The following is an 11675-nucleotide window of genomic DNA, read 5'->3' as shown; positions in this document are numbered from 1 at the left end:
TGATAACATACATGGAGTTGTTCCATTTTTTTTGTATCTGTTGAGGTTTGTTATGTTACCAAGTATGTGATCAATTTTGGAGAACGTTCCATGAGGTGCTGAGAAGAAGGTATATTTTATGTTTGGATGGAATATTCTATAGATGTCTGTTAAGTCCTTTTGAGTCATAACATCTGTTATTTCCCTGATTTCTCTGTTAGAGGTCCTGGCTCAGGCCTAGTTCCTTGGAGGTTCCAGACTCACGCCCACACCCTCAGGGGTATTGGCTCAGGTCTACTCCCTTGAAGGTTCCAGATTCATGTCCACACCCGCAGTGGCCTCAGGCTCTGGCCCAATCCTCGTTCAGCATTTCCTCCTCTGTACCTGCTCCTGTGGACTTCACTATTTCAGGTCTGGCTCAGTCCTGCTTCCGCAAATGTCCCAGGTCTGGATCTGCTCCCACTCCTGTGGAGCTTGCCCTCTCAGGCCTGCTTTGGCCTAGGTTGCTGACTCAGTCCTGCTTCCATGGAGCTCACTGCTCCACAAATGTCCCTGGTCTGGATCTGCTCCTGCTCCCTTGGAGTTCACCGTCCCAGGCCCACTTCGTCCCAGGTTTCTGGCTCCATTCATCTTTTGATGAGTCTCTAGCCTGAGTCTGTATTTTGACTATTTGGAGTAGTTCAAGGATTACTTGGATGTGTATATCTCTGCTGAGTGCTGATGTGTGGGCTCTCGCTTTGGTGGTTTATGAAAAATACCAAGATTCACTGAGAGCCAACTACACTTTTCTTCTTAACTAAACTTGAACTTCCTTCTGTCTGATGTTAGCAACATGTCCCGCTCATTTGACTGGGTTTGCAAGGACGTGGTCAAAAAACTTCAAGGAAAAGATTTGAGTCCCGTCACCCGTCTGTCAGATGCAATGAAGTTCCGGCAGTTTGCAATACTGCAGAGGACTCCTCAGTCCCTGTTTTGGAAATCTGAAGATACTCCAGTTGGATATTCCCTCCTGCAGATCTTAGAGCCAAATCTTCCAGTTCCAGGTATTGTCAGCCAAGGGGCAGAGAAGTGGCGTAGCTCCCCAGAACCCATGAGGTACCTAGATGGGTAGCTCATGAGCCATCCTGCTTAAGGCCATGGACGAGGAAGGTGCTTTGGGAACCCACTCATTTTCTGGACCCCTCCTTGCATTTGGTTGTATAACACTTCCAAAAGCCTCTTTAGATGGAGATATGGTGGTGCCCATGTTACAAAAAAGCAATGAGGTTCCTAAAATGACTTGTTCAAAGTTACACGGTTCAAACTGGTAGAATTAGAATACAGACTGAGGCCAGTCTGTCTGCAAGTCCTAGGTAGTTTTCTTTTCCTGGGGCTGGATTCTGTATTTGGAAAGATAATCTCAGGGGACTCCTAGATACTGTACAAATGATGATTTTCTTTTTTTTAGAATTAAGGCAATGCTTGCATTGGTCTGAAAATTTCCCTCTGCAGTAGTTTATATTTCAGATATTAATTATTCTTACATACGACATGTGTAATTACTAGCTATATTCTTGACTAAGTTTTAAATGAGGAGGGGAAATAGCCTCCTATTTCCCATTCTCCAGAGAAGCTGTTCACAGTGAATTCTTGGCTAAACTTCTGTCCCTTTTCCTCTTCAGAGCCTGAGGTGTCAGCTCCCATCCCCCTCAAACACACTGTGTCCCAGAAACTGAAGGCTAACACGGGGGTCAACGCCATTGCAGAAGGAAGTGTGTCAGCAGCTTATGCTAAGTCCTGTGGATATGAAATTGAGGTTCGGTGTACCAGCATCCCAGATTCAAACCTGGAAAGTCTTCAAAACAGGTTAAGGAAGGTTCAACCATGTTTTGGAATGTGATGTTGTAGGCTAAGAGGCATCGAGCAGGTTTTATGACAACTCACATTATTCTGCTTAATTCTTTTACAAGTCATTGAAATAATGGCTTATAGTGCTCTAGTAATACTCATCAATACAGAATTACCTATTCTATTACTGTTCTATTAATGTGACGGGAACTGGAAAACAAGACAGACAGATAAAGATTCTGAACTGATAAAGGTTTCTGTACATGGCCCAGAGGATGGGCCTGTAATGAGGAGAGAATAGTAGAAGTAAGTGGTTAGAATACTGATTAAAATATAAAGAAGTCTATAACAATCACTTGAACACTCCAACCCTTTGGGACTTCATTGACTTTTACCACATCTCTTTTGAGATATAATTTACAAGTAGAAATTCATGTTTATGTGCAGCATTTTGGTGTGATTTGTGCATATAAATCAGCAACATTATTACTTTATCTGGTAGCCATTATTTAAATTTTTTAAATTATATTTATTCATATAGTGTGTGTGTGTGTATGTGTGTGTGTGTGTGTGTGTGTGTGTGTATGCATTTGCATCCTCATGCCATGGCTCAAATATGGAAGTCAGAGGACAACTTGCAGGAGTCAGGTCTCTCCCTTTGCTATTTGTGTCTCTGAACCAAATTCATGCCAACAACCACCTCTACCTGCTGAGCCATCCTGCCAGTTCAGTAACTGTTATTGTTATGACAAGGACATTTACTGTCTACTCCCTTAGCCGATTTGAAGCGCATGTTGCATATAGTCAGCTATGACTACGTTGGACTTTAATGTGTCTTCTGGGAATCTGACTTCATGTCCTCACATGTGCATGGTGAACACTTTATAGACTGAGCCACATCCCCAGCCTGAACCTGACTCAATCTCTTTTGTGCTCAGAGGCTGGGTCACAGTTCCTGTTTTTTGTTTGTTTTGTTTTGTTTTTCCTCATGATTTGGTCTCTGTTTCTATGAAGTCAGAGATCTTTTCATTCTCATTTTACACCTTCAGGAGACTTCTGGATAAGGAGCCATCATTTGTGAAGGATTGCCGGATGGGAAGGAAGGACCTGTATGTGGTGACGGAGGCCTTTGAAGTGACCAAGGACACTGTGCTGGAAGGCAGTAGCAGTGTCGACCTGTCAGGAAAAGCGCTCATCCCCCACGTTGCCAAGGTATGGGCTAAAGATGGGAAGAAAACAGCCAGTGTAGCCAGGACAGTCTGGCTTCTCAAGGGCTCTGGGCTGCAATTTCTAGGGCTCACAGGGCAAGATCCCTTATTCTCCCTGCTGGTATGTAGTATATGCTAATTTCTGATCTTTAATTGAATTCTTTTTTAAACATAAGTTTTTACTGATTCTTTGAGATTTCACATCAGAAACCCCAATTCCACTCATTTTCTAGCCCTTCTCTCTGCCCTTAATCCTTGGGACATCCCCCCAAAGGAAAACTTAAAAAGAAATACTAAAAATCAAATATGGAAATACAAATAAGAATATCATACAAACAAAATGTAAAACCAAAAGAAATAATAAAGAGAAACAACAAAAAATAAAAACCACAGGTACGAATATTAAAGCAAAAAGCAATAAAACGAAACAAAATAATAATGAAAAACCACTTTGTTCTTTGAACATCTCTTCTGCCTCCCCATCACCTCCTCATTCATCTTAGTGGCAGTGGGAGCTTCTGTGGATCCTGCAGCCTACTCTTTCGTCCAAACAGCTTTACTTGCAAATGCTCGTTGTGTAGTGTGTTGCTGCTCAGGTTCAAGGCCTTTGGCTTCTGGTAGACCATCAATACTGGACCCTCAATGAAGATCCTCTTGGACATCCTGCTATCGCCCAGAGTCATGGTCTGGCAGCACTAATGGAACTCATTGAGTTTAGTAAAAATTAAAAAAACAAAAAGAGCTCAAAAAGTTGGGAAGGGAAAGTGATGGGGAATGGGATAAGAGAAGAGTTGGAAATGAGTTAATGAGGTGTGAGTTTGATCAAAATACATTGTATGAATATATTCAAACATTAAACCATATTCAAGTAAAGGAAATTGTACATAAAAAGGAAAACGATTTAAATTCCAAGGACTTCCACCTTCAAATTCTATCTCCTCCAGTTGTGAACCAAATGCAAGGTAAAGATGTCTTTAGGTATGCAGTTTTTCAGGCATGTTCCTCTCAGCTCCCCTGTAGATAAGCGGTAACAGGACAGAAAAGACAGCAGACATCACTCTGCCTGATAGAGACATGGCCTGGAGTGAGGAGAAGCAGTCTCACCCAGCAGCTGACAGAGAGACCGCACCTACCCAGAAACCCAGATGTGAATACGGTGGGAGCAGTAAGCACTGAAGGCCAAGTAGGAGAATGAGACCCTCAACTCAGAGGGAGACAGTAAATCATATCCCTAATTTGGAAAAATCAAGACATTGTAATAGGGCTGGTTGTGTGGCTCAGTGGTAAATACTGGCCTGGTATCATGGTGATCTGGGTTCAACTGCCCGGCCTCTCCAGGCACACATCCTGAAATTCAATGTAGGTAAATATTGTCATGAAATGGAGAGAAGCAGTAACTTGACATGGGGACCAGGAGGAAGGGGAAGTGAGGGACTGCTAGTATTTTGTCATGAGCTTTCTAAGTTTATTTGATTTTAAAATTACAGGCATATGTTGCCTTGATTAAAAGTAAACATAGTTTTTATGAGACAAAGTGCTATAAAACTTTGGGAATGTCTTGTCTCCCCAGGCTCAAGCCCAGGGACAGTGGCAAAGGGAGACAACGGATTCAGTGCCTATCCAGAAGGGTGCGGTGGTGGCCTACAAGAAGAAGCAACTTGTCATTGAGAAAGACACTTGTGGTGAGAAGATGTGGGGGGCAAGTGGGAGTGGGGTATCCAAAGTCCTGAACCTCCTCTTCTTTCCTGACTCTACACTAGGAGGGGCAGTGCTCACTCTTCAAGGCACATGTCCCACCATCCTTAGCGACTGCCAAGCATGGCCAAGCTCAGGCACTGCCTCCTCCATGGGAAGGTTTCTAATGTGGGGTGTCTTTAGCTGGATGAAGCCCAGGCCTAGTCTCAGCCTTCTCTAGTCATTCATTTCTAGTCAGTCAAGGTCTTGGTACTCTCAGAAGCTTATTAGGGAGCCACAGGCCCACCAGGTGATCCTTAAACCCCACTAATGCTCCATAAAATGATGGAAGCACAACACATATGAAACTGTAGGCAGATGCCTGAACAGCAGAGCACAAGAGTTTCCCCGTGGCTTTTCCTGTGGCTTTTCCTTGAAACATACAATCCCTCAACACACACACACACACACACATGCACACTCACACACACGCGCGCACACACACACACCTGAAATAACTACTCTGTAAATCGTGCCCAAGGGAAAGTTCTGGAGTCAATCCTCTAGTTGGCAGCAATAGACCAGGAAACATTTACAGTATGGTACAGTTAGTGGATGATGGCTTCTAGAGGAAGATTGTCCACACTCTACAAACACCCTTGACTGAGTTATAGGGCAGGGAATGGGTACAGGGTCGCAGATGCCTTTGAAATGATTGGGGGAGATATCCTTTCTGTCACAGAGCATGCTAAGTGAAAAGAGCTTTTATTTAAAAAGGGAAAGAAAATGTTGTTACTAAAAATATTAACAACAAACAAACAGTAAAAAAAAAAAACCCCAGTTCTGTTTAGATCAGATGTACCCAGGAAACCAAGGCCATGTTAGTGGAGGTTGAACCTAGGCAAGTTTCCCCAGAAGATAAACTGCAAAGGTTGAGGTGTGCACGGAAGGAGAGAAGTGATGTCCTATGTGGAGGACACTTAGGGGAGATGACTAAAGGGGACCTTTGTGAGAGGAGGGGTTGATGAGAGGGGACTCTGGGGTGAGGGCTTCTGAAGGTGCAGAGAATGTTGTCAGGTCAGGAAAGAGCTTGGTGAACTGAAGGAGTGAAGACAGAATGGGACCGGATGCATTGCTGGTCACTTACCCCTGTCTTCATGCCACCTTGGGGGGAGGCTCATTTTCCCTTACACAGGAGAAGGCCAGTTTTCCCTGAAGCGACTGGCCAGTGATGTGACAGTTATTAGTTTCTATTTGTTCTGTTATGAGGAGTAAATTTGTGTTTGGCGTTCAGCACATGGTCCCAGTTGGTTTCCTTCCCTACTATGACTGGTTTTGTAAACAAGATGCCCTGCTTGCCCCCTAGTGCTCAGAATGTGACTTGCAGACAGTCTTTGAAGTTTGTTTTTGTTTAACTTAACTTAGTTCACACCTTAAATGGTGTCATTTTTCTTCCTAGCCTCATTTCATGTGTCAAAGAATTGAACTTTGTTGGTAGGAAAGTTTCAGACCTCAGCACATCGCTTTGAATATAATTCAAACAGTGAAAGATCGCCAGACTAAGAGTGGATAAGGAAGGGCCAGGTAGTAACCGAAGGCTATCAAGAAGCCTACATGACCGGGCAGGAGGAAGCCAGTCTGCTTTACCTCATGGAGTGTTTGTTTATTTCTATTTTGTAAGTATTTGTGTTTTGCCTGCATTTGTGTACAATGTGCGTACAATGTCCCAAGGAGGCCAGAAGAGGGCTCTGCCTTGTGTTGAGGTCCTTTGCAAGAGCAGCAGTTCCTCTTAATGGTTGATCTTGCTCTCCAACCCTCATGGGTAATTCTTGAATGTCACAGGGGACGATGCTTATTTGAAATGTAGGTTTCAGGCTGGTGAGCTGGATCGGTTGGCAAAGATGCTTGTTGCCAGGCCTGATGCCTTGAGTTCCACCTCCAGGTTCCAGGTGTTGGAAGGAGATAACTGACTCCCAGAGTTGTCCTATGACCTCTGCATGTGCTCTGTGGTGTGAACACACCTCATAAATAAACAGATAAACGTAATACAATACAATAAAATAAAATGCAAATTTCAAGGCAACTGTGAAAGGTACTGATTAAAGGTCAAGAGGCTAGTGTTTAGGTTGACAGCATCCCTGGGGTTTGGCCTGAGGGTCCCTAAATGGGGTACGGGAACCACTCTAGCAGGTGTAACTGCATCTCTCCTAACCGAGTCTCTTTCCCATCAGCCATTCTCCTTTTCACCAAAGCTAAGAAGAAAAACTTTCTAGGTATGCTACCTAGGATGCTAGGAGGTTCTGCTCCCTCAGACAAAAATGAGATATGCTATTCTGCATATACTCTGATAGGTATGTCTTTTTCGGACAGGATCTCCTGGGGATGGATTTATCATATGAAATTTCTCATAAAAGTAGAATTGCAAGGTGAAAAGCAGGGGTGGATGGAGGAGCTGGGAAGGTCCGAGGTAGGGAGAGGGGTGGGGTGAGTGAGTCGTGGTGAGTGATCTCTTCACTTTCTCTTTCCAGAACCTTCATCTATAAGACAGCTAGGTGAGTAGAGGGTCCTGGGGGAATGAGAGTGGAACCTGCTCCCTCATGCTGACAACTGAAAACAAAAACCCTTCTGATTGACTTTGCCATAGGTCTTGAGATCTGGTCTTCTGCACTAGGGGTAGAGGTGGAGGGCAGAGAAATGTTGGGGATACAGGGGATACAGGGGATCAAATACTAATTCTCAGGTGGAGTGATATATTTTCTCTTCCTAGACTTGGAGATCAGTTACATCTCTCCAATTGGTGAGTGTGTATCCCATTGGTGGTGGGGTTGTCATGGAGATCCGGGTGATGCTCCTGCGGTCAACCCTAGCCCAGGCTCTGGTTCCTGTGGGATGGGAAAGATCATGGAAGGCTGATGTAGAGAAAGCATAGACTGGGAATGGGGCAGGAGGAGATGGCAGGAGAGAGACACAGTGTGTGTCAAGGCAAAGTAAGGATGAAGAAAGGTGATAACTTGTCATCTCTTTATAGGAAGGATAGAAGAACCCTTCCAGCAAGGTGAGTGGGTTTTGTTTTGTTTTTTTTCTCAGAGGAGACCTAGGTGTCTGACAGGACACAACTGGCTTGGAAGTCAAATGAGAACTTTCTTTGGGATTCAGAAAACTGAGGTCTGCTTTCACATTTGTAGTTAGTTCAACTCACACATGCGCAACTGTGCGCTCTAGAGTACAGCGAGGACTTAGGAGGAAGCAGCATTCCTCCAGCATGCAATGTGAAATACTGGGATGAAAGCACCCGTGTCTTTGCAGCTTCCACTACGACATCCTCTCACAGTCACAGATCACCCGGAGGACACTTGGGAGAACCAGAGCATCCTGAAATGCAGTGCTGGGCTAATTCTTCATAGACGGTGGAGATACTTACTAATTAGTGTAGCTCTTACGTGCCAGGTGCCTGGTGAACACAAACTCCTTGATTCCTCACTGTGTCCCCTTTGACACACATGGAACCTATCCTGAAACACTGAGCACTGTCATTTCTGGGGTGTGACAGTACATTTCCTTCCTGACATCTCCCAAAAATGCACACGTACGTGGTCACTTTTCTCCCATTATGATAAGCAGTTTTCAGGATTTCCATCTCCTCTCCAGGGCTGTGTCCTCTTTCCAGAGTGCCAAAGCTGCCTGTATTCTAGTGCTTTCTAGCTTCATGAGAGTTACCTCACTGGGGCTAAAGCAGGCTATCAATGGAGACGCTTTTAGCCACCAGAAATGGAACTTAAGGGCAAGGGCTTACCATCCCACGGGTGTTTAATTGAGGAATTGCTCTCACTTTCTGATTGGTGTTGCTGTCTGTGAGCAGATTTCAAGCACCTTCAAAATGAGGTTTCTGGAAAAACAGAGCAACTGGCTATGCTTTCAAAGGATATTCAAGAAGTTGTGTTCTCTAGCCTGCTGCCCATGCTCAGTGACAGGGAGATTCTGTATGACCTAATGAACAAGGTGAGAGTTCCATAGCTGCCTAGAAATGACCAGTAAGGGTCAGTTGGGTGATGAGGATGTCAACATACATGAGGGAGTAGAGATGCATGTGATACCAGGAGACAATGTCCAAGTTTGGGGTTCTGACTCCATGCACACTGATGAGACCTCAGATTGTGGTCTGAGAACAATGTCCAAGTATGGGATTCTGGCTCCATGCACTTAGAGTGTGGTCCCTGAATTCTGCTCAGAAAGTCCCTTAAGGAGAACCTATAGAACCTGTAGCCCACACCTTGCTTAACTCCTCTGGACACAGGCACATTATACAGCAATCGTTTTGAGCCAGATATGGGAAGTTGAAGCTACTTGCAGCAGAGCTGCAAATTCAAGGCCTTACTGAGGTACATAGTGAGTTCAAAGCTGGCTTGGGCAACAGCCTGAGACCCTGTCACACAAAAGAGAAAAATGAAGGGAAAAAAAGAGTCAGGCTGTAGCTTCATGATAGAGGACTTGTTCAGCATATATAAAGCCATCCTCTCCCCAGCACTGGGAATGCTGTTATTAACAGAACATCTGTCTCTTCTAGCTGGAACTGGATCAGTTGGGGCATATGGATGGCCCAGGTGGTGCGATCCTAGATCAGCTGCGACAGGACTCCATACCCCCATGGATTGACCTCAGGAACCTCATTCTTTATCTCCTTCAAGCCCTGATGGGTAAGAATGATTTGAGGGAAGTGTGGGAGAGTCCCAGTGTTGGCTCTCACAGGGCTGTTCCAGATGCCGCCTCCCCAAAGCTCTTGAGTTGTCACGGTCATTCTCACCTTACCCTTCTCTCTAAGGCCAGCAAGGCCAGAACGGTAACAGTTCATGGACCGCAGATAGAGTCTGAGGTGTAGAAAGTGAGCAGTCACCAAGCTCCTGGCACATCCTTGGTGGAAGATGATTCCTGCCTCAGCCCTTCGATTTTGAGGCTCTGGGCCATGTTGCTTAGGATTCTGGAACATCCCTGTTTGTGGCAGCCTCAGAATCAAGGCCCACTTGGTCTATATTAGTTACCTAGGAAGGCAGCTCTGTAGGAACTCGGGATGAAAGTCAGTTACAGCCTTCATTGTTTACAGCTGCCATTTGTAAGTTTTCTTTTCTCTCCCATGTGCCTAGCCAAAGACAGGAGAGCTAAGTCAGTGAGCTTGACCTTCGAGTCCAATGCGGCATATTCCTCTGTCCTAGAATTCTTTTCTAATTGCTGTCCTCATTCATGGTGAGAAGAAAATGTTGAGTCTGTCACTGTGTTTTCATGTGTCTTTTCCCCCAGAGCTGAGTGATACCCAACTCAATCTGCTGGCCCTGTCTATGGAGAAGAGGCTCCTCCTCCATCAACGAGAGCTGGTAGGAAACTTTCAGGAGCCAGCATCCAGGGAGGGAGAGAGGAAAGCGGGAAGAGGAAGAACATTCTAGCAGAAAGCGATAAATTTTCCACAAGGAGAGGAAGTTGGGAACCCCCTGGTTGCTTTGCCTTTGGGGAGCAGGCAGGTGGGGTTTGATCTTGTCAGGAGCATCTCTGTTTGTGGCAGCCTCAGAAGCAAGGCCCACTGGGTCTAAATTAGCCACCCAGGAAGGCAGCTCTGTAGGAACTCGGGATGAAAGTCAGTTACAGCCTTCTTTGTTTACGGCTGCCATTTGTAAGCTGTCCTTTCTCTCCCGCGTGTTTATCTGTAAATACAAATGTGTGCCTAGCCATGTGCATACATGTGCACGCGCGTGCTCACACACACACACACACACACACACACACACACACACACACACACACACACGCCACCCCTGTGCAGCACAGGTTTTATTATTACGTTGTTGTAGCTGAGGAACCAATGCACGCTGACTTCACTTCTTAGTTCATTATCCTGTGTGGCTCCTGGCTGTTAGGACAGAAAGTTTTTCACCCTGGTGTCAGAGCCTGGTCTTTCCAACCTGAGAGTTCTTCTTCTAGGTAAAGAGCATCCTGCAGCCCAACTTCAAGTATCCCTGGAACATCCCCTTCACCCTCCAGCCTCAGCTTCTTGCCCCACTCCAGGGTGAGGGCTTGACTATTACTTATGAATTGCTGATGGAGTGTGGTCTGGAGATAGAGCTGAATAATCCCAGGTCGACTTGGGATCTGGAAGCCAAGATGCCCCTGTCTGCCCTTTATGGTAGTCTGTCATTTCTGCAGCAACTTGTAGAAACCTAAATCTCCCTCAAAGCCTGGCCCCAGTCCATGCTGAGTCCTGGATGCATTTGAGATATCGCACCACAGCAACCATGGGAGTGGTGCTTTTTGTTCATGTTCTAGGTGGTGGGAAAAAGAATGCTAAGGGTTCTTCTTCTTTCGGTATCATTAGTCTTTCACAATTATATAAATAATATAACTTGATCATATTCTCATCCCCACATTGTCCTTTTTAAAAAAATCCATATCCTTTCTAGTAACTTCTCATTCAACTTTTAAAAAACTCTCGGATGCATTTAATTGGGGTTGTTTGCATGAGTGTGGGATTATTAACCTGAGCGAGGGTAACTTTCCAGAGGCTACACTGCCGAGGCTTGACTCTGCTTTCCCCAGCAGCTTTAACTGCCTACAGTGTCTTCTAGGCCACGAGAGAATGTCGGTGGTCTTGGGCTCTCTTGGTCTTGTGCAGACAGTCATTGCTCCTGTGAGTTGATGCGTGTCACAGCCATTTCATATCCTTGCCATGTCCACAAATAAGTTTGCTGGTATCTGTCAAAACTCTTCAAATAGTAGCCTAAAGATTTAAACATTTTTCTGTGTAAAAAAATCGAAATAAATGCTACTCTTAATTAATTGTGTGCATTGTGAATTGTTTTTGGTGAAAGGTGCTGGTGTCAGTAACTTTGAAATGCGTCAGAAATAAACTGGGAATGTTTTTAAGTAGACGGTCAATCATATGGTTAACTATGACTTTTTCCAGGCATCCTTACTCATTTTATCCCCCCCTCCTTCTGTATTTAT

At 44.9% G+C, this 11675-nt stretch overlaps 1 protein-coding gene across 1 annotated transcript; it reads left to right on the top strand.

The window, feature by feature from the left end:
- The first annotated feature begins 811 nt into the window (after positions 1–811).
- Positions 812–10895, top strand: Gsdmc (gasdermin C). Its single transcript, XM_057792195.1, has 10 exons — positions 812–1022; positions 1641–1824; positions 2856–3018; positions 4585–4728; positions 5983–5998; positions 7717–7743; positions 8548–8687; positions 9253–9382; positions 9981–10054; positions 10656–10895. The coding sequence occupies exons 1-10, from the start codon at positions 812–814 to the stop codon at positions 10893–10895; spliced, it is 1329 nt and encodes a 442-aa protein (XP_057648178.1).
- The last annotated feature ends 780 nt before the right edge of the window (positions 10896–11675 follow it).

This window comes from Chionomys nivalis, chromosome 17 (genome assembly GCF_950005125.1).
Source record: "Chionomys nivalis chromosome 17, mChiNiv1.1, whole genome shotgun sequence".
NCBI lineage: Eukaryota > Metazoa > Chordata > Mammalia > Rodentia > Cricetidae > Chionomys > Chionomys nivalis.
This window is presented reverse-complemented; position numbering and strand designations above follow the sequence as displayed.